The 25,219-nt window shown below is 55.7% G+C and overlaps 2 protein-coding genes across 6 annotated transcripts; one reads left to right on the top strand and one right to left on the bottom strand.

Annotated features, from left to right (window-relative positions):
• The first annotated feature begins 970 nt into the window (after positions 1-970).
• PGAM2 (phosphoglycerate mutase 2) lies at positions 971-3,511 on the top strand. Its single transcript, XM_047845351.1, has 3 exons — positions 971-1,499; positions 1,612-1,792; positions 3,308-3,511. The coding sequence occupies exons 1-3, from the start codon at positions 1,086-1,088 to the stop codon at positions 3,472-3,474; spliced, it is 762 nt and encodes a 253-aa protein (XP_047701307.1). The 5' UTR covers positions 971-1,085; the 3' UTR covers positions 3,475-3,511.
• Positions 3,512-4,268: 757 nt separating this feature from the next.
• DBNL (drebrin like) lies at positions 4,269-16,347 on the bottom strand. 5 transcript variants are annotated; one of them, XM_047845339.1, is made up of 14 exons: positions 16,191-16,329; positions 15,626-15,775; positions 11,649-11,704; positions 10,304-10,416; positions 9,680-9,754; positions 8,535-8,681; positions 7,708-7,785; positions 7,271-7,425; positions 7,144-7,192; positions 6,824-6,917; positions 6,191-6,286; positions 5,968-6,083; positions 5,584-5,707; positions 4,269-5,232 (listed from the first exon to the last, which is right to left on the bottom strand). In XM_047845339.1, the coding sequence occupies exons 4-14, from the start codon at positions 10,397-10,399 to the stop codon at positions 5,093-5,095; spliced, it is 1,170 nt and encodes a 389-aa protein (XP_047701295.1). In that variant the 5' UTR covers positions 10,400-10,416; positions 11,649-11,704; positions 15,626-15,775; positions 16,191-16,329; the 3' UTR covers positions 4,269-5,092. The 5 variants fall into 5 exon arrangements, with proteins under 5 accessions (XP_047701295.1, XP_047701263.1, XP_047701280.1 ...); XM_047845307.1 differs by lacking the exon at positions 15,626-15,775 and having other exon boundaries at positions 16,191-16,347; XM_047845324.1 differs by lacking the exon at positions 15,626-15,775 and having other exon boundaries at positions 5,584-5,680; positions 16,191-16,347.
• Positions 16,348-25,219: the final 8,872 nt, after the last annotated feature.

The following is a 25,219-nucleotide window of genomic DNA, read 5'->3' as shown; positions in this document are numbered from 1 at the left end:
GTGAGCCTGGCTTTGGTGATGGCAGCGGGTGGGAGGGGTGGCAGGTGTGCACCAGAGCTTGACAGAGGGGCCCAAGAGGAAACAAAGGCACCCTCTTTTTCCTTCTGGCCTCCCCTCCCCTGGGGTTGTCTTGGAAACAGCTCTGCCTGCTTGGCCTCAGCCTGTTGCCCACACTGCTGCCTGCTGCTCTCCCTGCAGGGCCAGACCTCTCTCCCCAGGGCTTCGGTCCCCACCGGTTCCCTGGCTCTGCCCACAGCAACCTGACCTTTCACTACCTCTCCCCCCTCGAGGGGACTTGTGGAAATTATGTCACAGCCCCTCCCAGTCCAGCCATCAGCCACAGGCTTCTGCAGGCCTTCCTCTGAGGGCAGGGCCTGTCAGAGCAGCAGGACCTGGGGAGGGGGTCCAGGACCCCTAAGGAAAGACTGTATGTGGCCCCCACTTCCGGGTGAGCAGAGTCGAGCCACCAGGGGAAGGGATTTCTGGCACTTTACACGCACATACACGTACACGCAACACGCACCAGATACGAGCACATGTGTACATGCAACGCATAGCAGGCATGCACATGTGCCTGCACACGTGTGTACACACTCAGGCGCATGGGTGCACACAGCTCCTGGCTCCCCTTTACACGGGTCAGTTTCTCACCGAGATGCAGGCATGTCCCCATTTGTGTTAACGAGTACCAGGAGAAAGCAGGTGGGGATTCACTGTGCCTCCGCCAGAGTGTTGGCCCCCCTGGGACAGAGAAGTCTTGCTCTGGGACCCCCTCTACTCCTGCCAGCCCTCCCCACCCTCCTCAGGCTTGTCAAGGGCCCTGACTTGTGCCCTGCACACTGGGTCCTGCTCAGCAGCCCCACCCAGCCCAGGGGCCCGGGTTGGTGGGGCTATTTTAAGTCTGGCTCTGTGCCTGCCCTCCCCCCAGGCTTTGCTGCTGGCCACCTGCCGCTGCCCGTCAGGCCTGGAATGCTGACTGGCAGTTGGCCAGGGTGGGGGCTGGGGACAGACTGTTATAAAACTGGGTGCACCTGGGAGGCGGCTGTCCCTGTCCAGAGCCTGCCACGCTCCCCAACACCACCGCCATGTCCACCCACCGCCTCGTGATGGTTCGGCACGGTGAGAGCACCTGGAACCAGGAGAACCGCTTCTGTGGCTGGTTCGATGCAGAGCTGAGTGAGAAGGGGGCCCAGGAGGCCAAGAAGGGCGCCGAGGCCATCAGGGACGCCAAGATGGAGTTTGACATCTGCTACACGTCGGTGCTGAAGCGAGCCATCCGCACCCTCTGGACCATCCTGGACGGCACAGACCAGATGTGGCTGCCCGTGGTGCGCACCTGGCGCCTCAACGAGAGGCACTACGGAGGCCTCACAGGCCTCAACAAGGCAGAGACAGCCGCCAAGCACGGCGAGGAGCAGGTGAAGATCTGGAGGCGTTCCTTCGACATCCCGCCGCCCCCCATGGACGAGAAGCACCCCTACTACAGCTCCATCAGCAAGGTGGGCTGCTTGGAGCACCAGGGGCAGGTCTAGGGCAGGGGCCCCCGGGGATGGCAGCTGGGGTCTGGGGTCTGGCTTTCTGGGGACAAAACAGCAGTGTGGATGCCCCCAGGAGCGGCGGTATGCAGGCCTGAAGCCCGGGGAGCTGCCTACGTGTGAGAGCCTGAAGGACACCATCGCCCGGGCCCTCCCCTTCTGGAACGAGGAGATCGCCCCCCAGATCAAGGCTGGCAAGAGAGTGCTCATCGCCGCCCACGGGAACAGCCTGCGGGGCATCGTCAAACATCTGGAAGGTGAGGACTACCTTGTGGGATGTGCACGGAGGTGGGGGGGCTATGTACCTTTGAACCATTCGGGCCCCAACTTCTCACGTTAGCCAAGTACCCCCTGCATGATGGAGGCAGCTGTGCAGACAGGAGCCTGCAGGGTGGGGGTTTCAAACTGAGTTGATCTGAGGTTGAGAAACCACTTACAAAAAAAACCCACTTTGTAAAATGTTTCACTTGCTTGTGTACAGTGAGTTTCCTTCTGAAGACTGTGGGTGAAAACATCTGCCACCACTGACCCAGGCCCAAGCCCTGCACAGGGGTCACAGGCCTGGGGCGGGGCTGGCTTCCTAGACACAAGCCTGGGCTAGAGACAAGGCCATGCCCAAGGACACCCAGCTTGGGCAAAGGCAGGGCCATCTGGCTGCACATTTATTGTGACCCTGGTCAAGTCACTTCACTTGTTGGGTCTCAACCACCCTCTCTGGGGTTTGGCGGGGGGCTCTTGGGGCTCCTCCCAGTACTGCCTGCAGTTGGACATGAAGCCCAGGGCAGAGCCCTAGCTCACACCCATGCCAGGCAAAAGTAAAACCAGTCAAAAGAAGGGTGCAGGGTGTGCAGCAGTCCTAGCCGTCTGGCGCGTAGCTGGGTTCCCCCCACCCCTACACGCATGTGTCTCCACCGAGCCCCCCTGATACTACCTTAGACAGTTGCACAGATCCTCAGGAGAGTTTAAATTAGCATTCAAATGGACTTCATGCTTGTGGGGATTGTGGAAAGGGGAAGAAGGCAGGCAGGGTGTGGGGTTCCAAACCTCCTGCTTTGGGGGTCGGGTGGGCAGCTGGCCAGAGCACAGAGAGGCCCCTGAGGCCTGGCCAGCCCCAGCCCCTCTCCCCAGGATGCTGGGTCCTCACATGGTGGGAAGACCCTCCTGTCCCCTCCCTTCCAAGGGCCCCATCTGGGAGGGCAGGATAGAGGCCTCAGCTTTCCATTGCCTGGAGAACATTTTCTTCAGTCACACTGAAGGGGCGGGGTGTCAAGAATCGCAAAGGTCGAGCTGCTATTCCAGGCCAGGGGCTGTGGAGGCAGGCAGGGTCAGGTTTCCTTGGGAACCCTTGCCCTTTCCACCCAGCAGGGCCTCCCTCCACCTTGGCCATGGGAGGCCCTTCTCACTGTCTCTCCAAGCACATGTGTCAGGAGCACCCCTGCTCCTGACATCTAGAATTCAGAATATCCTAGAAGCCAAACATCCATCGATCTGGCTGGAGGAGCCCAATGGCACTGTCCCAGGTCAACAGCAACTCCAGGCTGGGGGTGCAAGGTCCTGGCTCACCACAGCTACTTTGTAGGGCACTCCGTCCCTGACTTCTGGCTTGACCTTCCCCAAGCCCTTTTTTGTGGCTTACTGTGGGGGCAGGAGGGTTGACGCCTGGCTGACCCAGCTCTGTGGCCCATAAAGGTCATGGGGCCAGCTGAATGCGAGAGCAGGCAGCTGCCTGGCACAGGCCAGCAGGGACTAAGGACCCTGTTCCCCCGGTCCAGGGATGTCAGACCAGGCCATCATGGAGCTGAACCTGCCCACGGGGATCCCCATCGTGTACGAGCTGGACCAGGCACTGAAGCCCACCAAGCCCATGCGGTTCCTGGGTGATGAAGAAACTGTGCGGAAAGCCATGGAGGCTGTGGCTGCCCAGGGCAAGGCCAAGTGAGGGGTGGGCTTTCGGCAATAAAGGCACCTCCTCCCACCACCTGAGTCCAGTGTGGCTCTGGACGCCTGGCTCCTAAGGCCTCCAGCTGGGGGTTCCACAAACCCTGCCCCAGGGCACTTGGCCCTGGCCAGGCCCCTGCCACCTGCCCTGCCCACCCCCGTTTAGGTGCAAGGGCCCCAGGAGCCTGCTCCCCAATCTGGGCTATCAGGTAACTTCTAACAAGCCCCCTATGGTGACCCTAAAAACCAAAACAGCCATTTGGTGACTTTGCTTTAGGATCCGGGTGCCTGGGGTGACCAAGCTGTGCCCAGGATGAGCAGGGACTGCAGCCAGGACAGCATCACTTCATGGCCACTTTCCCGCAGACAGGGTGTCCTCTGCTGTCCCTGCAGCCCCAGGGACCAAGCCCCACCTCCAAGGCATCCCAGTGTCTTAGGACAACCCCACAGCTGGCCTCAGAGCCGTGTGACCCTGACTCATGGAGCCTCTGAAGCTGGTTGGGCCATGCTGGCTTCACGGTGGAGAAACTGGGATGTGGTAAGGCCTGCCTGAAGCTCAGCCGGAGACAGACGAGATGGGACAGCGATCCCCTTAGTTCGGCCTGTGCCCCAAGCTGCTTCCACCCGGCACCTGCCAGAGCATGAGGAACCATAATCTGTAACATTCGGGGGTTGCCAGGCACCTCATTCCATGCACACGTGCACACAGGCTTGGTCCTGCATGGGCAGAGGGTCCCCAGGGTAGGGAGGGAGGCCCTCAGCCCCTCCCAGAGAACTGAAATCCAAGAGGCTGACTGTGGTCACAGCTTCATGTTTATGCCTCTCCCAGGTGGCTGTCTGGCCTGAGGTCTGAAGGTACACGCGTCCCACAGACACCCAGGAAGGGGTCTGTTTCCACACGGGGGCATTCAGGCCACAGCAGGGCGGGTCACAACTGGGGCCTGCATGGGGCAATTCTCATCTGAAAGCAGACAGGCCTGGGGCACCTGGGGCGGGACAGCAGGCACAGGCTGGGGCCGTTGTGGGGGGTGTGGTACACAGGACGCTCCCATCCCTTCCTTCATACACTCGGGGGCGGGCGGCGTGCTCAGCCCCGGCAGAGGGACAGAACTGGGGACACAGGGCAGGGTCTAGAAGGGTGATCTGACGCTGCCCAAACTGTTATGACCCGAGACTTTGGTCATAAACTCTTAAGTTCACTGTTCCCGAGGGTCACTAACAGCTGTAACCACCACTCTTCAGAGCCAAGAGGAAGAGGAGATAAGGAAATGCCCCTGCTCAGACCGCCCGGTTCAGCAGTGCCACTCTCCTCAGGCAGAGGTCACTGAGGGGCTGGCCATGAGCAGGGCTTGGCTCAGTGTCCTCCGTGGGGGTCAAAGGCAAGGCTGGTGGGGCGGGGGCAGGGGCGGGCCAGGAGCTGCCAGAAGCAGGTGTTGGGAATCAGCTGCATTGAGGCGTCTGTGGGAGCCCGAGGGCTCATCTTCTCTGGGGGTCCCATTCTTGGAGGACTGCCGAACGGCTCTCGAGCCACACACGCCACGTCCCCCGGTAAGAAGGAAAGCACGCCTGGGTGGGGAAGGGAAGGACAGCCTCGCAGCGGCCAGCGGTGGGGGGGGTCCTCACTCAATGAGCTCCACGTAGTTGGCGGGAAACATGCCAAAGTGGCCGTCAGGCCCGTAGCCGCGCCACCAGCCCTCGTCAATCACCTCGATGCCCGTGATGAGATTTTCGGGGTCGAAGGAGATCTCTGTGTCGTCGGCTGTGGGAAGGTGAGCCGGAGGGTGAGCCAGAGGCCGCACTGGAGCTGGGGGCCTGGCAGCCAGGCCCTCACCTGTCCCGACACCACACGGCAGCCCGCCTCCCAAGGCCTCCACCCAGACTCGCTGGGGGCCCAGCGTCCAGGGTGTACCCAGCCCTCTGGTCACACCTTCAGGCTCAGCGTGGCGCTGGCAGCAGGGATTCACACCAACAGACGTTGGGCAGCTGCCCAGAGGGCACGTGAAGGCCCGGGCTGTGTGGGGCATCCACCCCATCCTCACCCTTCTGGCCCCCCAAGGGAGCCCCCAAGGCCTGTCTCCTGACATGGGGCCCTGTGGTCTGAGCACATTACCTGCCTGGTAGTCGTACAGGGCCCGGGCACAGAGCCCCTTCCCGCTCAGCCCTGGGTAGTGGTCCACGTGCTCAGAGCCAGCATCTTGCTGCTGCACCTGCCCGCGGACGGAGAGAAGAGGAACCTGGGGTCCTAGTTACCGGCTGGCACACAGAGGGTGGGGGCTGCCGCCGCCCCACCACCCCAACAATGCTCCCTAACACAGGGCCTCCCACACGGCAAAGTGTGCCAGACAATTCCTCGCACAGGGCTGCTCCGAGACAAAACAAGATAATCTGCACGTAGTGAACCGTTACAAAGTCAGGCGTCCCACGAGTGGTATGGCTAAGGAGGGTGTTTCTGGGCCCCCTCACAGCCATGCCCCGCCCCACTCAAGGGACCCACCATTGGGGGCTCCTCATAGAGGGACTCCTGCTCTGGGGGCTCCTCATACACAGCTTCCTCCTCTTCTGCCTGCACCGGACACGGTGGCGTGCTGGGCACCGGCTCCTCACAGAGACCTGCACAGGAGGGCACAGCCCGCTCTGAGCCCAGGGAGCGGAGGACACCTCCTTGTCCCTACCGCGCCCACATGCCCAGCCTCCCATGGGGAGGCTAAGCGCCTTGCCTGGCCTGGGCCCTGAGGTGGCCTGGGTGGGCTCTCTGCTGAGGTGGGTCTCTGGCTGGGTAAGCTGCTTCTGCAGGAAGGGGCTCCGCAGTTTGCCTGCAGACCAAAGACACACGCATGAGAGCTGACAAATGGGAAGAACAGGCAGTCTCCACCGTTTCTGGGCCCTGTGCTGGCGGACCTGTCCTGGAACAGTGGCTGTCACGCAGAGTGAATGGGGACATAGAGCAACTACAGAAACACCATGGTGCGCGCACACACACATGCACACGCACAGAGCAGTCCTGTTTCCCTGGGGGCCAGAGAGCAGGTGACAGAGGCTCCTGGGGCCAGCTCTGAGCCAATGTGCGAGCTGCACTACAAGTTTACGGGGCCAGGCTGGAGGGTCTCCCCTCTGAAGCCACACGTGGCCCTGCCCTTCCAGGTCTCTGTGGGACGAGGCTGAGGGCGGGGAAGGGACCCCTGACACCCAGGCTCCCCTCTCAGAAGCCACTCTCATGAGCACGGGCTCTCCCTGCTCATGTGTGTCTGTCATACTCTGACACATCTGTCACCTCAGGGAACCCTGTACTGGGACCCCAGGACCCCTCGGCCAGCCTCTACCTCAGGGCTAGGCCCAGAGGGTAGGCTTACCTGGCTGGGGGCTGGAGATGGATGTGGTAGACAGGGCCCTCTCCTTCTGTCTGAAAATGTCCCGTGGATGTGCTGGCTGTGGACTGCCAGGGTCCTGGGGGGTGGAGGGAGGGGGAAAGGGTGCGAGCACCTGGCAGTGAGCGTGGGCCCAGGTGCTTTGGGAGAGGCTCCCAGGGCTCGTCTTGGACAACAACTTCTGCCCTTTGAGCTCGTTTCCACCACCACCGAGACACACCCACACGCGCTCCAGGCTCCACTCTGCCCAGCCGGCCACGGGACCCTCCCGGAGACCCCCGCATCACTGGACAGACAAGTCTCACCTGCTCCTGTCTGCTCCCCAAAACCACTTCTGGCTGCTCACATGTCCTGCTGGGAGGGGCACAGGGAGGAGCTGCAGCCCGGCTGCCTGCTTAGGACCCTCCCTCTGCCCGCCCTCTGGGCCCTCACCTCTGGGGCGTGGCCTCGCTGCCCTGCTCCTCCCGATAGCGCTGCTCCCTGCGGGCGGCCTCACGCAGCTCCCGTTCACGGCGCTCCTGCTCCAGCTGCTGCCGCTCCTCCTCTGCCCGCCGCTTCTCCTCTCGCTTGCGGTTCTCCTCCTCCTTCTGCGGAGAGAACAGTGCCCGCGGCCCACTCAGCCCCCGCGCCGCAGGCAGACCTGCCCCCCCTCTGAGTCCACCCTGGCGTTCTTGCGAGTGCTGCCTGGGGCGTTGGGGGCCTGTGGCCTGCGTGCAGGGGTGCAGGTGAGTGCCCTCGGGCCCTGTCACTTAACTCCCTCAGCCCAGTCTGACAGCCTATGAATGGGCGCAAACAGGAACGTGTGTCACTGTGAGAAAAACCAAGGGACAGAGAGGAAGGCACACTTAATCTCTGAGAAGGGCACTCACCTCTGCTTTGGCCCAGAAGCTGTCTTTGCCAACCTTTTTGATCTCAGACATGGCATTGGTCTTCTGGTACACGGAGCCCTGCAGAGGACAGAGGGTTCCCCACTGGACCGCCCACAGAACATGAGCAACAACCTTCAGGATGGTGCCTGGCAGGGCAGGGGCGCTGGCCCTGGGCCTCTCAAGGAGACCAGAACCAAGACAGCCCAATGGCCCTAGGAAACCACCAGGCAAGGAAGCTCTCAACCCCAGGCAACACTGAGGAGGTCTCTGGCCGCACCAGACCCCTGTGGATGGAGGCCAAGGAGGTTCTGAGACCGGCCTCTGGCCATTTCTAGGAGGCTGGTCCACCAGACACAGATAGCTGACTGCACTGGGTGGTGCCCGGGAATCTCCACAGACTCCGGCTGTGCATCGGGGGACTGGACCCCCCCCACCTGGCACTAGGACTACAGGCCAGCAGGTGTCTGCCCATCCACTGCCTTACATTCCTCCACGGTGCCCCCCCCCAGGGCTGTGCAGGACACACCGGTGCTGTGGCCTCGAGGGTGACTACACTGTCCCTGCAGAGAGGCTCCAAACAGCTGGTGGGACCAGACAGGGTGGAGGGCTGCTCCTCATGCCCACTAGCACCTGCCCCACCAGGGGGGGCAGCTCCCACTTCTGTCGGCCATCTGCACCTTCATCTGGCTCCGGGGCCGGAAGCCAGGTAGCCAGGAGCCCAGCCCTGTGAGGGATAAACCACCCAGGGCGGGTGCAGCCAGGTGGGACAGGGTAACTGCACACTCCTGACCTGCCCCTGCCCTGCCGCCCGCCCAGGCAGCACTCACCACAGGGGCCTGGGGGCCCGTGTCCTGGAAACGGCCGCTCTCCCTGTGGAAGGCATAGTTGGCACCGGAGGCTCTGGCCACCTTCTGCATGATGCACTCAGGCTCCACGTCCTCCTCGGCCCTAGCATTGATCGTCACATGGGCCCCCTGCAGCAGGAGAGCGGTCAGGAGGTGCAGCTCCAGGAAAGGACAGGATGCACACCGCAGTCCACACAGCTCAGACAACTGCCACCCAGGCTCAAGGGCAGGGAACCCTGCTGGGCACCTAGGCACGCTCTGCTCATGGCCCACAAACCACCTTGAGGCAAACTTGTACTTGTCCAGTGCGGGCACGAGGTCTTTGCCCTCTGCAGCACTGTCTATGGCTTGTTATGTGTGCGGCACGCTCTCTGCTGCAGGCCCAGGTGTTAAAGAGCTCCTTTCTCATGAGCAAAAACAAACTTTAAAAAGAATCTGGAAACTCATTTTCTACAAAAAGCAAGCCACTGACTTCTTGAGAAGTCAGATCCATGACCTCACTCACTGTTAGTGAACACCTAATAAGCTTGGGATCCTCTCTTTCTTTCAGCTCCTAGAAAAGAAAGCGAGGCATACCTGGAGAAGCACTGGCAGAACCAGAAATCAAAGTCCTGAGTCTCTTTGCCGGTAATCAAGAAATGCAAAAAGTTACCCGACAAGCAAACAACAAATGCTTCTGGCACTGAAGGAGGTTCTGCTACAAGGACGGACATAAATACGTGTGGGGACAGGCTGGAGAGGAGCCATCAAAGGGAATGTGCGTGCTGAGGCGGCTGGGCATACACAACCGTTCTCCTCCAGATCCTGACCACACTGACAAACTAAGGGAACCCAAGGCCCTGCCCTGCCCCAGGACCAGGGCCAGCCTGTTCCTCCTGAGCTCAGAAAGGACAGTCATTCACCCTTCCTCCCCACTGAAGCCAGCCTGCTAGTGGCTCTGGCCGCAGTGTGGCCTCCCACGCACCTGCTGAACAAGAGCATGGCAGCCTCGGGTCACAGCCTCAAGTCCAGACAGAGTACTGGGGCGTGGGACACAATTCCAGCTCTGGCTGCAACTCCTGCTCATGCACACCCAGGAGCCTGGGGGCCTGGCAAACTCTGTGAGGCCCTCAGGGAACAGCCCTCACCTTCAGAAAGCTGGCCATGGTGCTGACGTGGTTGGCGCATGCTCCCTTCCGTACGTCGTTCACACCCTCGCCTGTCTGCAACACAACACACCCAGCATGACTCACCAATCCCTCCCTGGGGGCTCAGCAGCATCCCTGTGTGTCCCAACAAAGACAGAGCTGGGACCCTAAAGCAGAGGATAAGGCAAGGCCCACACCTCCAAGTCAAGGAGGTTCTTGTGGCAGGATGACCACCAGCTTCCATGGGCAGGGGGTTGGCTCAGAATTTTCTAGTCCCACCCACCAGTCCTGTGTTCTCAGAGCCTTCTCCAGGCCCCCTGCTCCCTCAGGATGACTACTCTGAAGGGGACACAGGCAAGGGGGTCCTGTGATTGTTTGTACTCCATTTTGTAGGAATAATCCTGGGCTTGGGGGGGAGGCACTGGGAATTCTACGCTAGCCAGGCCCCCATTATCCTTTGGGCCACAATGACTTAATCTACTGGTGTGTTCCTTCACCACCTCCGAGCTGCCCTGAAGTCAAGTCCTTCTCTGCTCCAATCGTGAATGGCAGAGGAGGAGAAGGAAAGGGAGTTCTTCCGGGTCGCACCTGGATGAGAACCGAGAGCCCGCCAGTTCCACATACCCAGTTGATGAGGACAAATTTGGGCAGGCCGGAGTTGGGGTCCTTCACCCTGCAGAAGCCGTACATCACTTTCCCGCTGTTGAGTTCCTCCACCATCTCCTCCAGGCCTCCCTCTGCAGCAGGTCACAGGGAAGTGAGGTGTCCCGCACCTGCTGCCCGCCCTGGCACACTGTCCGCCAGGAGACCAAACCCAAATGGCTCTAAACCAGGGGTTCTCAGTGTTGCCTACATCAAAATTGGATTCCTGTGCCCGTCTTCATTGAGCTAACTCACAGGAGCTGGGTGGGACCCAGGATCTGCATTTGTGACAAGGACCCCAGGTGATTTTTTTTTTTTTTTTTGTAAGATTTATTTTTGAGAGAGAGAGTGGAAGCAGGGAAGCAGCTTAGAGGGGAACAGAAGATCCCAGGCAGGCTCTGCGCCAACAGTGGTGAGCTCATGCAGGGCTTAAACCCACGAGCTGTGAGATCATGACCTGAGCTAAAGTTGGACACTCAACCAACTGAGCCACCCAGGTGCCCCGAGGACCCCAGGTGAGTTTTTACATACGCCAGTCTAAAAACCATTCCTATAAAACCCATGGGTAATTCTGTAAGTAAAATCGTCATTTTTGTTACAAACTGGGCATCAGGCTTCCAAATGGAGGATCTCTGCAACAATTTTACCGTTGCCTGGACCTACTGAGGGCCCTGGAATAGGCCTACTGGGAGTCACCTGCCCTACCCATGAGTCTGCTCAGACCCCCAGGCCACCAAGAGGGTCCCAAGCAGGTGGGAATGTCCTTCAGTCACGCTCAGGCTCAGTTCTTAGATCCTCCAAGTGAAGGTAAGGGGATGGGTGATGAGGGCACAGGAGCCATCCTCAGCCATTCTCCTGACACTGAGGCTGTGGTCCTTATCAGCTAGTGAGGAGCTGGGTCGGGTACTTTAGCTATAGGGCCACAGAGACCTGGGACAGCCCTGAGCCCCTACTTGGAGTACGCACAGCAGAGCCCTGTGAGTACCAGTGGAGGCGGTGGCAGGAAATGCAGGCTACTGAACCCTGCACTTCTCCACCACCTGAGGCATCACAGTGCACGTGAGAGCACGGCCAGCAGCGGTCCTGCTAAAGGTCAGGGAGCAGCCCTCACAAGGGAGGGGCTTTCTAGAACAGGTCACCAGAAGCACTTGTATGGCAAGTGGAGAATGCACTGGTGAACATTTGCTGAGTAACAAAGCTGTGTCCAACTCCCCAACGGTGGTGCTACTGTGGTGTGGGCTGGGGACCCTGATGGCTACCACTCTCTCCCCTCCTCCCACCCTCCTCCCCCACCAGCCTCCTCGCCCCCTCACTTGGTCATACTTACCTCCAGTGCCGGCCACACGGATGTCATTGCTATTACCCTCATAGGTAAAGAGAGCCCTGAAACAAAACACAGGTGAGCTCTGTAGCCAGTGCGCTGGGTGCCATCTGCCCTTGCCACACCCACCAGAGCTCAGCATGATGGTAACACAGGCCCCAGGCTGGCCCAGAGCCATGGCCTTCTTAGTTCTCACCCACAGGGGCTTATCCTGAGAGACAAACTTATGAAGGGGAGCCTACATCTACTGTGAGGGCAACTAAGCTGTAAAGTTTGTTTGTCTGACTTGATTTGAAGGAAGCTCTATGCCCAATGTGGGACTTGAACTCATGACCCAGAGATCAAGAGTCACACACTCTACCGACTAAGCCAGCCAAGTGTCCCTATGCTGGAAAATTTGTTTGACTTTTTAAAAATTTTTATTTATTTTGAGATTGAGAGAGATGTAGGGTGGAGGGGCAGAGAGAGAGGAAGAGAGAGAATCCCAACCAGGCTCTGCACTGTCAGCACAGGGCCGGACGTGGTGCTCAAACCCATGAACCGTGACCTGAGCTGAAACCAAGAGTCGGATGCTTAACTGACTGAGCCACCTAGGCACCGTCTGATTAGATTTTAAGGAAGCTCTATGCCCAACGTGGGGGTGGAATTCACAACCCAGAGATCAAGAGTTTTACACTCTGCCAACTAAGCCATTGGAGATGCCCTTAAGCTGGAAAGTTTTATGGCAACTGTCCACACATTCATGTGTGAAATACTCACTTGTCTATCAGGTTTGTGAATTTGAGAAGATAAAAGATACCTGCATATTCCTCAACCCAAAGCCCCCCAAGGAAAAGCGCATGAGGCATTTCGGAATGCCGCCCAACACCTTGTGCGTATCTGCTCCGCCTTCTGAAAGCCTGAAGAGTTTCTGGAGCAGATCTCTCTGGGCTTTGGACTCTTCTGGAAAACCCAGAAACCACATGGGCCATGACTCACCATGAAGTCAAGCAAATTCTTTTTTCGGAGGAGCCTTAACTCTCCACAGGTGACCATAGACCACACCTATCTTTTTCTGTAAGACTAATTATTCACAAGAACTCTGGGAAAAATTTGTTTTTATAAACTTGAGCTCCAGAGGCGTTGAGAAAATATAGCAGATTTTATTATATGTGGGGCATAAAAAGTCCCATGACCAGAACAAAGGTTACCCAAGGAGAACGTTCTGGAACAGGTGGCTTCTCCACAGTCCGCACGGAGCTCAGCCATCAACACCAACTCTGCAGGAGCTCAGCTCCAGGTTGGTGGAACCTGGGGTAGGAATGCTGACCCAGCAGACAGCAAGTCAGAGGCAAAATCTGGTCTTGTGCACTATCTCCCCTGCTCTGAGCACAGCTCTGCTGTGGCTGGCCAGACAGGGACTTTGGGGTAAAGAGTCCACAAGGAAGCAAATCAGCCTCCACTCAGCTTTCCCAAGGCCTTGCTAAGGCATCGGGCAGAGCTGCCCAGCCTGAGGAAGTCGGAAGAAAGAAACCCAGACCCAGAAGGTCTGGCTGGCATGGGGGACACCCCTTCTAGGAGAGAGACACTAAATGGAACACACAGACAAATGGAAAGGATGTGGGAGGAGGGGGACATCCAGATTCTGGTGATCGGAGTCCTGGCCAGCCCTCTTCCTGAAAGAAGCCTGGATGTTTGAAGCCACCAAGCCCTGGCTGCAAAAGACAGGGACACCGGACACACTGCGGGGAGCAGAGACTTCTGCTCAGTGCAGCTCTCCCAAGAAGCGACCCAGCAGCTAGTAAGAGCCAAGCTCCATGCCTGCTGCCTGCCCTCCAACTTGACCCCCCCCCCCATACCCTGGGCTCCAGCCCAAGCCACCTTCTTGAATGTTCCCAGATCAGAGGCTCATTCCCACATTCAACTGACTTCTATCCTTTTTTCAAATCACCACGGAAAAGCAGTATGCTGGCCTGTGCATAGCACAAGGACTGTGGTGCGCTGAGCACCTTGTAACTCAAACCATCCCTTCTGACACATGTACTGAGAACCTGCCGCTTGTGGTGATGGGCACAAAGCTTCGGATATGTCCAAAGAGGCCCTTCCATGAGCATGGAAGTCACCTTCTAATGGGAGACAAGAAAGAAACACACTGTCAAGAATGTACTGTCAGGCAGTGATGTGGGTACAAGAGGTCAACAAACATGACTCCATCTAGGAGAACAACCTGGGGAAGCAAGAAAAAGATCCAAGATTGGGAGCTGACATGCCTGCCCCCCACCCCACTCAGCTTCGGGTCCCAGCCCAATGCCACCCACTCTGCATGTGAAACCTTTCGTGACCTGCCTCTTCTTGCTGATACCCTCCACAGCACTCTGTGTCCTTCCCAGTCCAGTCTCACCCAAGCACTGAGCGCACATGGTAGCCCTACACCAGAGACAGACAGGCCCTATTCCTCCTGGTGAAGAGAAAGGTGACAAGAAAAACCATGTGTCTGGAGACAGTCACCCAAGAGACAGAAAGCGTGAGTGCATCAGGGACTGGGGAATTGAGGAAGGCCTCTCCATGCTGAGAAGTCTGGGGAGACCCCCAGGGATGATGAGGGTGCTAGAAAGGAGAAGCGGCAAGAGCGAGGGCTCTAAGGAGGAACCAGCTCACATGTTTGAGGAAGAGAAAGAAGGCCACAGCGGTGGCAAACAGGTGTGGCCCCAGTAGGGTAAGGGGGAGGGGTGGCAGGAGGAGTCAGGAGCTAGCTGCACAGGGCCTGCGGGCCGAGGTAAGGGGTCTGGGCTTTATTTCACATGAAACAGGAAGCCGCTCAAGTTTATGCACAGAAGTAACACAATCTAGGTATTTTTTCAGCTGAGTGGGGTCTACCACATGTACCTGTTGAGATACTTAATGGCTGTGGCAGTGGGAGCAGAGGCTGGCTGGTCACATGGTGAGGGGAAAGAGGCTCAGCACCCTCCTCAGGGACAGAGAGGTGGGGAGGGGGAGTTTCAGAGCATGGTGGTGGCAGACAGCTCTGAGAAGCCTAAGGAAAAGCTGGGAGCGTGGGAGGCCTGAACTGCCAACTGGGCTGTGGGACATCACCCCAAACCAGTGGAAACTGAGAATGAAGAGAGACCTGGAAGGAAGCCAGAGGGAGGCTCAGGAGTCCCTTGGGTAAGTCATCAAGGGCTATAGCACGTCCTTAAGAGCACACAAGATAGCAAGACCCTAGCTGAGCAGGACTGGAGAGGGGCAAAGATGGTTCCGGGGTCTAGAGTCAGGTGGCCTCATGTGGATGTCAAAGGGGGCACTTGGCAATACTGTCAGCAGGGTCTGGAGTCACAGCAGAGGGCTAAGGGCTCTCTGGGAGTAGGAGAGAGGTGGGGTGGGGGCTGACATCTAGAAACTCTTAGGCTTAAAAAGAAGTACATGATTTGCGGGTGAACTTCCTAAGCATAATGAAGCCGCGAAGGCAGAGAAATCCCACGGTTAGCAGACACCCTTCCTTACTAATTAGATGTGCTTCAAACAGAGGAGCTGCTTGGCTCCCCTGCAAAAGTGTGCACGAGCCCCGGGCAGGGAGCCCACGTCAACTCTGCCCCAGAGCCTCTGCTGACCCAGGCAGCTTGTGTTCCCAAGCTCTCCCCGAGAAGGCTGAGGGCTGGAGGAAAGAATAGAATGTTCCCCGTGCCACAACAGCCCACGGTAGGAAAGTGCTCTGTGTTGGGCACCAGGAAGAGCAGAGATGGGGAAGCAGCACCGGGGCGGTGCAGAGACCAGCCTGTCGCTGCAGCCTGTCCCAGGGGGCCCTGCCCCCGCCAGGAGCAAAGGCTCCCCAAAGCCGGTCACCTTAGTTCATCACACTCAGCATATTTCCTTAGTACCGGAAGTGCTCAAAACTCGTCAGCGAAAACGGTTCAGGCAAAGGGGAAAGTGATGGAGAATGACCGCGCGGTACTCCCAGTCTGCCGCCCAAGGCTGCCCCAGAGCCCTCGGACAAAGGCTGCCGGTACCGTAAAACCCCAACAACTGCATGAGGGGTACTGGACACTGACGGCCCACTGGAAGCTGTCACGAGGAGGTGGACGGATGAGGAGGGGTCTCCTTCCAGACTGGTGGCCGGCAGTTTCGTTCGTGTCCGCACGGCTCAAGCACGGGAAGGACTATTCTCGGAGAAAGGGAGGTTCTGAAATCCACACTCACAGAGCCCGGGGGACCCGAACGCCTGACCTCCTGGGAAGGCTCCCATTCCCAAACGGGCTTCCGGCCGCCCAGGGCCTCATCCCTGCAGTGGGAGCTGGGGAGACGCTCCCTCCGACGGCTGCGGAGATCCCCTTTGTGTGGGGACGGCCGTCCGCCGCAGCCCGGCGCCGAAGCCAACATGGAGGCCGGCGGAGGGGGGGAGCTGGGGCGGCGCGGGCCCCCCACGCACGGCGGGGCTGGCGGGACGGCGGGTGACGACGGTGCGGACGGCACCTCACAGGGAGCGGCGCAGGTGTGGCTGAACCGGGAGCCCCAGCGCACCCGTGGCCCCTGGCCTCCTGCCCCCCGCCCGGCCCGGTCCCTCCCGGCGCCCACCAGTCAGTCGGGGACTTCTCGGTGACCACCCGCACGTAGGCGTCTTGCAGCGCCGGCCCGTTCCGGCTCAGGTTCGCAGCCATGGCCGGCCCTTTCAGTCCCCGCGCCGCCGCCGCCGCCGCCGCTTCCGGGCCCCGCCCACTCCGGCGGCCTGGAAGCGGCAGCGTCTTCGCGGCCGGAAGCCCCGCCCCCACACCAGGAAGCCCCGCCCCGCGGCCGGAAGCGGAAGCACTGCGGGCGGGGCCGATGGGAGAAGGTGTGGCTGGTAGAGAAGATAGAGGGCGTGTCCTTTGTGCGGCCGAGTGGCGGAGGAGCCCAAGCCGGGCCCCCATAGCTGCACTCACGGAGGGCCGTGCATATCTCTCCTCTCTTGTTGCAGTCAGTGCCCTGTTTTCAGAATCTTGGGCTCACCTTTCCCGTGGGCTCGGTCTGTGAATGGGTGAAGCGTGAACGCATCGATGCGTGCGCGAGTAAACTCGAGGTGCTGCTGAGCCGCCTCCACCTCGCCTGCACTTTGTCCTCTTGTTGGTTAAGGACCGGCTACGGAGGGAACCCCGCTGGCCTCCCCGCACAGACGGGCCCCGGGGCCACCCCACGGCCCTGCGCAGGTGCACGCAGCCTTTAGGGTTTCGGAGCAGCAGCACCACGCGTGTCCTGTGCGCTCGGGAAGCCCTCCCGCAGGGTCCTGAGCAGCAGCCCAGCGCGCTCCTATTCCGCACCCATTCTGTGAAACGTCACCCAAGCCGGCCAGCGAAAGACTAAACAGCTTCGTGGCAGTTCGGGTCAGGACTTGCTGCCGAATCAGCTACTGAAATCTTAAGGTGTTGGGGTCTGATTGTGTAGATAAAGGCTCGTGAACTTTATTTGGACACAAACCTGGTTCATTTGTTTTGTCCGCTCTTACTTCTGTACATTCTGTCATTGCTGCTTGCCTTACAGGCAGAAGTTCTGGCATCTCATGGGCAGAGCGGCAACCCGCCCCCCCCCCCCACCCCCCCCCCCCCCCCCGCCAGTCTTTCCTGGGTCTTCTCTGATGCAAGGGTGCAGCTTTCCCCATTTCTCCACTTTGACTTCACTGCTGTGTTTGCATCAGAAAAGCGAGCTCTAGCAACGGGAGGCCTCGGGGGCCTCCCAACTCTCTCAATTTCTAAGTCTTCTTTTCTTCAGTAACGTCTCCACTGCCCTTGTTTTTCCGTCACACCCCCTCAGGTGACTTTCTGCTCCATCCCAGGCTGTCGCCCTCCATGTTCAGGGAAGTTCAGCCCTCAGTCTGACTATCCTGCCTTCTTCCTTTTGGCCCCAATGCATCTTTTTTCTTCTTTCTCTGGGAATATTCTCTATTTAAACATGTCCTAGTTCCCAGTTTCTTCACTCACCTAGCTGGTAAGCCCCACATAGGGTCCTTGGACCCTTAAGAGGTCTGGGAGCACTTTTCAACATTTTAGTCAACTTGGAGAGAACCTACCAGCTTGAAAAGAGGCAGGTCTCTTTGTTCCGGAAGTAGATCCGCTCAGTGTGCTAACCAGGTGCATCTACCCTGAAGGGAAAAGCAGGAAGACACGGGCTCCATGAGAGAAGGTTATTAAGGAGTGTTCCCTGGTGTGGAAAGTTGGGGGCACCAGGATTCTGTTTTCTGCTCTAGGGTATGGGAGCCTATTTCCACTTGACAGGCCAGGAAAGGCCTGGATATGGGATGGGGAGCACAGCTGTGGCAGGTCTGAGAAGAAGTGCTCCAGGCAGAGGGAGCAAGATGTGTTGGAGCTGCAAGGCAGGATCCAGCCTAATGATGGGCTGCGGATGGAGCATGAGGGTGGAAACTGGGACCAGGAGGACCCTGTGAGTCAGGGAAGGGCTTGGCACTTTATTCTAGGTGTAACTGAATCCCTGGCAGTCTTTATGGAGAGCAGTGTGATCTTGTGTGTGATCAGGTGATTTTTTTTGAACAAAATTTTAGTGTTTACTATTTATTTTGAGAGAGAGAGACAGCCCGACATAGGGCTCCATCTCAGAAACCGTGAGGTCATGACCTGAGCTGAAACCAAGAGTCGGATACTTAACCGACTGAGCCATCCAGGCGCCCCAGAAGGAGACATTTTTTAAAGAAATCAAGAAGCTGCTATTTGGTCTGATAGAGGATTTTTACAGATTCTCCATAGCTGTCTGGTTTTGTTAGTAATAAAATCTGTCAATAGGGAAAAACCAGAGTGGGGGCTGATGAGGCCAGTGGACTGTCCAGGGGGAACAGCAGGTATTTCCTCCTTCACCAGCAGACAGCACACAGCTCTGGGCTGCCATTGTGGGGAATGGCAGTCACATCCTCCATTTGTCAGAGGACCATCTAATCCAGGTCCAACCCTCACCCAGCACTGCTGGGGAGGAAGCAGGTGGCACAATGAGAAGGGCCAGTGGAAGAACAGAGGCACAGGATGGGGGTGGGTGGGTGAGGGTCCATGGTGACCTCCAGGCTCTTTCTCAGCACCACCTCCCACTGGGTACCCGCTACAGACCTCAAGCAGAGAGCTCTGCAGAGCAGTTCCCCAAGTGCCTTTCTGGCCCTTAAAGACACTTGCTCTCGAATTGCAGAAATCTGCCCAACCCTGAGCACTTGAAGTGAAGTGGCATGGCATCCCATGCATTGATGTAGTGCTCAGGGTCAGCGGCTAGGCCTGTTGGACATTTGTGTCCCAGCGTTTTAATCCCCTGTCAGAAAATCTGGACTTGTGCCATAGTCTTAGAACTGCTGGGTCTTCCTGGAGCTTGACAAAGGGCCAGGATCTCGGCACCACCCCCTAAACGCAGACGCTTCTGGTCAGAGTTAATAGACTTCCACTCGTGGTAGATTGGTTGCTTAAGATCATGCAGTTTCCTGATCTATCTGGTCCACAGGGAAGAACAGCACATCCCCCCAAAGGTGGGTTTTTGGATCTGCTCCCCAGTTGCTGGCCTGGGACTCACCTTGGAAACATAGCATTTGGACAACAGTGCACCATGGTGAGTCTTAAAATAAGGTTTTGGCCTAAGAAGCCTGTTCTTGAGGCTGACTGGAGCCCTGGAAGGCATGATAAGCAGACAAGTTCCCCAGGGGGAGAGAGTCCAGGGGATGTGCCAGAGAGACTGTGGGCCCCTGTCCAAGCAGCCTGGCAGGTATAGAGCACAACTCAGGCTTGCAAAGGGTGAATGATAACTTACACTGTGGACCTGAGAGCGTTGCCTTCACTCTCTCTGCTCCATTTCTCTAGCAGAGAGAGCAGGCTCGGGAAACTGACTGGACTCAGAAAGGTCACCAGATTCCTGGGTCTTAAGCTATTGTGCTTGAACATGGCACCCGTGGTCTCAACACCAACCTGAACCTAGATTCTCCCTCTCTGAGCTTCTGATTGGTCTCTGAAATGAACTTGCTGCAAGGTACAAGGTGGTCACTGTCTGAAGTGGCAGACCCATGCTGAGAAGCTTCCCAGGAGGTATGGTGACAATGGCATTCTTCTCCTCTATTAAGATTTGTCATTTGGCTTAAGCAGAGAACAAAGGGATAGCAAAGAGAAACATTTAAAAGACAGTTCTCACCATGGTGAGGCAGGGAATAGGGCCATGGAATCCAAAAGGTAGCCTTGTGGTAACAGAGGGCCCCCCCTGGGGACCCCCACAACGGACTCCCACCAGGCTCCGACTGCTGCCTGCTTTGCTCAGGAAGTGGTGGTATGACTAAACTCAGTAATCTCACTGGAGTGCTTCAGCAGTGAAACTGTGCTATAACTTGGGAGCTGCTGGAGCAAAGCAGCCCCCTGTGGTCACCTTGATCTCCAGGTCCAAGGTCTGGAGGCTTCCTTCCCAACTCCGCGGGTCTGCAAAGCCCCCTTCTGGCCTTTGATCGCAGAACTTGACTGCTTCTCCACCCACCACCCTCTCTCATGAGAGGTGAGGCCGAGGCTCCTGTGTGGCTCATGGTGATGAAAAGGCAGAAGGGGTGACAGCCTCACCCACGGTGCTCACCTCCTTCCAGTGCAGAACAGAGAGCAGACCTGATGCAGAGGGGATGCTGCCACTTCTCAAACACTTGTGGCTGATACGAGTGAGGGGAACAGACCGCCTTGAGCGAAGACGGTCACAAAGAGGAGGTGAGTGCTAGGCTGGGGGTTCCTGGTGACTCCATATAACCGTCTGCCATGGGAGATGAAAATGCCACAGGCCTCCTCCCTCGCTCTCTCCTGTTCTACCGCGTGGGTGCATGGGGATGGGGGAGATGCACAGAGATCACTTGGGATGGTTCCAGGCTGTCTGGCACATGGACTCCAGGGCACAGCTTTGGAGCCCGGCCACTGGCGTGAGTCAGTGCCACCATCGGCAGTCGTGGAGCAGGCATGGCTGCTTCCTGGGGGTCAGGTAAACGTGGGCATTTGTCCTCATGACTGTAAGGAGATTTGGTGCCACGACACTAAGTAAGATTTGTAGTCAAAGGAGGCAATGAACAAAATAATTTTTGGTATGTCTAAAAATCTCATAGTAAGTGTTAAATAAATACACTTTATGTATTTATTTTTAAATGTTTATTTATTTATTTTTGAGAGAGAGAGAGAGAGAGAGAGAGAGAGAGAGAGAGAGAGAGAGAGAATCCCAAGCAGGCTCTGTGAACAACCTGAGTTGTTCTGTGTGACGTCCCAGTAGTCACGGAAGGGTTCACTCTGCCCACCTACTGGCCTAGCAGCGCCAGACTTCACTGCTGTAGGGCCTTGTTGCCCTGCTCTGCTGAACACCACGCTCCATTCACCTCAGCTGCTCGGTCTCAGGAGCCCTGCTCAGTCGTAAGGAAAGGGAACTTGGAACATTCCAGTAACTTGTCCAAGGTTACAGAGAGTCCTAACCTAAGGGCAGGGCTCCTGCGTGCCACCTCTCTACCTCCCCTACTGCCCTCCCCACCACAAGGGTGTGGCACATCCTGGGGCTCTGGGGGTGACTAAGGACACGGGGGTCATTCTCAGGGTATGGTAAACCCAGGGTGCAGGGCTCATGCACGTACATGGCTGACATTCTTCCTGACCCGAATTCAGCCTGAAACAGCTCATCCTCAAAGACCCTCCTGATGCCACCTCACGTGTCTGAGCATGCTGAGCATTGTAGTGACCCCCACCTCCCTAGCTATCCTGTACTTCTCCCAGTCCCCACCAAATACGGTTGGCCACGGTGAGATTATTTGCACCGCGGAAGCTAGCACGCATGACAACTCGGGGCCATGTCTCACGCCAGAGGGCTGGTTTTCAAACACCCACCAGAATTCCACCGGCCAGTTGTAATAAGTAACGTGTCTAAATGGGGTACCCGTGCTCAGTAAGCAGAGCTGTCATGGCAGCAGTGAATATGGGGAACTAAGGTCATGCAAGGGGACCTGTGGACACACTCAGAAGTGCAGTGTGGGCCCAGACACTTTTCACACAGCAGTTTCTTTCCTGCTCACTTGTGCTCCCAGGGCGTTGCTTATATTCTATGCATGAGCAGGTTGGCTCCTTGATGGAAGGTCTGTTAGGGCAAGTCCTGGGGAGACCATGAGAGCTGTGGGGGCAGGGAAAGCTGGCGGTCCCGGCTGGTTCCCCCTGACTCCAGGGGTTTCTGAACAGCATGGGCTGTTCCCTGTCCAGAGAATGCACCTCACTCTTTGGTGTTGTGGAGAGTGGATACTAAGACTTAACCATTCCTGAAAGTCCAGGAGTGGTCTCCATTGATAGACTCCAACCAATACTGAGGAGTTTCGAATGCTAACTGGCATTTCAAAGAATGGTGTGATTTGAAAGAAACTAGTTCCCATGTGTCGCATTTCTGTGCTTATCTAATGCGGTTGGAAGACCCAGGTCTGAGTCCCAGCTCTACCACTGGGAAGATCACTGTGACCTCCTTGGGCCTCGGTATAATTATCTGTTAAGTTGTAATTCTAACACTGGCTGGCCAAGTAGCCAGCACTTTTGAATGGCTATACGTTTTGTAGTGTGTATAGCACGCACAAGTGTCCCCAGCATGGAATCCGGGAAGACAGCGAGTACAGGACGCACTGTGAACACAGGTGAGGAGTGTGTAGAAGGTATCTGGTACCGGAGGAAGAAACCAGTAGCACTGGTGGCCCCAGCGAGAAGTGGACGGCTGGGGGCAGGAGCAGATGTGAGGCTTTCTCTGCAGATCTTTTTGTACCTTTTGAGTTTTGAACCATGGGAACTTACTACTTATTCAATACATATGTAAATAAAATATTTGATTAATTGTAAAGGACTCCACAAGTTATGACTGTATAGTAATGATTGTTATACATAACAAAGATGATAAACCTAAGTCCTGAAACCGGGAAAGGCTAAAAGCACAAGGGTATCACCCGGGAAAAATAGTCAAGCAAACCTTTGGACGCACTCAATTCTTTTACTGTTTCATCGACCCAAGATGCCATCCAATTAAGATACAATTTTATTTTGTGTATAACTAAGAAAGAAGGCACATGGCAATTAAGATTGAGCACTCTCTTTATACATGAGACATTTAATTTAATGTAATTTGGGGCGTCTGGGTGACTCCGTCAAGCATCCAACTTCGGCTGAGGTCACGATCTCGCAGGTCATGAGTTGGAGCCCCACGTCGGACTCTGTGCTGACAGTTCACAACCTGGAGCCTACCTCAGATCCTGTGTCTCCCCCTCTCTCTGCCCCTCTCCCGCTAGTGCTCTCTCTCAAAAAAAATTATATATATATATACATATATATGTGTGTATATATTTTAGTGTGAGCAGGGTAGGGGCAGAGGGAGAGAATCTTAGCAGGCTCCACATCCAGCATGGGGCTTGATCTCACCACCGTGAGATCATGACCTGGGCTGAAATCAACAGTTGGAAGCTTAACCAACTGAGCTACCTGGGCGCCCTACTTTTAATTTTATTTTAAAATTATTTTTTGAAAGAACAACTTTTAAGCTCTTGGGCATAGGTTGTTAATATTATTTTTAAGATCAAGTATCACTTTGCATGCAGAAAAAGAAAAAAAAAAGGAACAAGAAGGGAAATAAATAAATCGATTGTATCCATTGAGTCTAAAGCTCATCCTGGGTCATGGATGTTCTGTCAATCATCCTCTGTGCCTTCCAGGCAATGCCATGTGGAAATTTTTACAGAGTCCTTCATTATTCTTTCCCAAGTTTCCTTCCATGCCATCGAGACCCATTCTGCAAAGCCCTGTGATACACAACCTCTCTGCGCAAACCTCAGCAAGCACAGGGGACCCAGCCTCCCTGACCTGAGAGCTGGTGATATCTTTCTTTCTGGGGCCTGTGGAGCACTTGGTTGGTGTGGAAACAGGTGATTGCAATCCTTCCTCCAACAACAAATATCTGTTCCACTAACACAAAATGTATTCCCTACTCATCTGTTTCTGTGCCTATGTTTACAAAAGCTTTTCTTTCTAGTACTAAATCACAGTATCTTTTTGAAGACATTTTTAAAGCAATTAAGCTCAATACACCAACCATGAATTTGCCTCAGTAGTCACTGCCATGACCAGCTCACACATACAGATGGTGACAATTAAGTTACCACTGCTGCCTGGCTGACAGCAATTTTAAGAAGCATCGCAATTTCAGGGATGTGAAAGTGTGAAAAAACATTCACTGTAGAATAGATGAAATATGGTGTTATCTATACTTCCCTGATTGTGCTCCAAAGAACAATTCAATCAGAAAAAAGTTAACGAAACTTTTTGGAAAAGATAAATCAAGTATTATGCAGTCATTGAAAATTACAGTCTCTAAATACTACAGAGTAACAGGAGAAAAGGTCATGGCATTAAGGAAAAAAGAGAGGAATGGGCAGAATATAAAATTCGGTGTACCATGTGACTACAACAATCAGAAACATGTGCATGGCAAAGAGACTTGAATGGAATCCATCAAAATGTTAACCACAGATACCTCATGGGGCTATAGATGACTTTTTAAAAAACTGCATTTTGGGGAATTTTCTAAATTTTCTCTAAAGGACATGTATCGCTTTAGAAAGCAAAAAATATTGTCATTATCAATTGTCCTATAAACATAAACCTAATTCTGCCACATAAATCACTGTCCCTATTAAAGACATTTAGAAATATTACATGGACACATACTCAGATTTTTATTTATTTATTTATTTATTTATTTATTTATTTATTTTTAATTTTTTTAAACGTTGTATTCATTCTTGAGACACAGAGAGACAGAGCATGAACGGGGGAGGGTCAGAGAGAGAGGGAGACACAGAATCTGAAACAGGCTCCAGGCTCTGAGCTGTCAGCACAGAGCCCGACGTGGGGCTCGAACTCACGGACTGCGAGATCATGACCTGAGTCGAAGTCGGACGCTCAACCGACTGAGCCACCCAGGCGCCCCCATACTCAGATTTTTAAAATGGGCGTTCTTGTTTGCACATAAAATAACTGAAGTAATATTTTTCCAATAAAGTGAAACATCATCTACAAATATTTAGAAGTTTCTAAAAAAGGGATGACGTTGGTTGGCAAAGGCTGTGAGTTGGGAGGTGAGGGGGCAGCCAGTAGAGGCCCCTCTCTCGACCCTGGCTTCATAGTGCTGCTGGTGTCCACTCCCCTTCTTCCTGAAGAGCTCCTGTTCAGTTTGGTCCCTCAGGAGAGGTAAATTCACCCTTTTCAAGTTCGTCTTTCCCACAGCCGTGTTGTTTCTCCCATGACTTGCTACGTAATATGTGAAATGAAAATGCAGGGTCTCTTGTTCAATAATTATTAAGAATTTCAAGCTGGTGACTGCAGACCATTCAACTAAGGGCAGGACCCTTCATCATAAGGGCCCTGTGACCCCTGTGTGGGTCACATCCCTACAAGGCCAGGTCTGGTTCCTTCTTTCAGTGATTCAAGAAAGTTCTCCCTCACCTTATGACTTCAGTCACCTGTGACTGTGGTTGCCACCTCATCCTCATGCCCCAAACTTGTTCCTACCGGTTCTCCTCTTACAGATCATATCAGCCTCCAAGTTCCAACCTGTAGGGTCAGATCACACTG

This window comes from Prionailurus viverrinus, chromosome A2, assembly GCF_022837055.1.
Source record: "Prionailurus viverrinus isolate Anna chromosome A2, UM_Priviv_1.0, whole genome shotgun sequence".
NCBI classification, from domain to species: Eukaryota; Metazoa; Chordata; class Mammalia; order Carnivora; family Felidae; genus Prionailurus; species Prionailurus viverrinus.
This window is presented reverse-complemented; position numbering and strand designations above follow the sequence as displayed.

Excerpts from the sequence above, each read along its gene's own strand:
- DBNL (XM_047845307.1), bottom strand. The coding sequence starts at position 16,273 with ATGGCTGCGAACCTGAGCCGGAACGGGCCGGCGCTGCAAGACGCCTAC. Across the intron at positions 7,426-7,707 it reads GCTTCTGGGCCAAAGCAGAG|AAGGAGGAGGAGAACCGCAA; the intron begins GTGAGTGCCCTT and ends TTCTCTCCGCAG. Across the intron at positions 6,918-7,143 it reads TGGGGAGCAGACAGGAGCAG|GACCCTGGCAGTCCACAGCC; the intron begins GTGAGACTTGTC and ends TCCACCCCCCAG.
- PGAM2 (XM_047845351.1), top strand. The coding sequence starts at position 1,086 with ATGTCCACCCACCGCCTCGTGATGGTTCGGCACGGTGAGAGCACCTGG. Across the intron at positions 1,500-1,611 it reads ACTACAGCTCCATCAGCAAG|GAGCGGCGGTATGCAGGCCT; the intron begins GTGGGCTGCTTG and ends GGATGCCCCCAG. Across the intron at positions 1,793-3,307 it reads CATCGTCAAACATCTGGAAG|GGATGTCAGACCAGGCCATC; the intron begins GTGAGGACTACC and ends CCCCCGGTCCAG.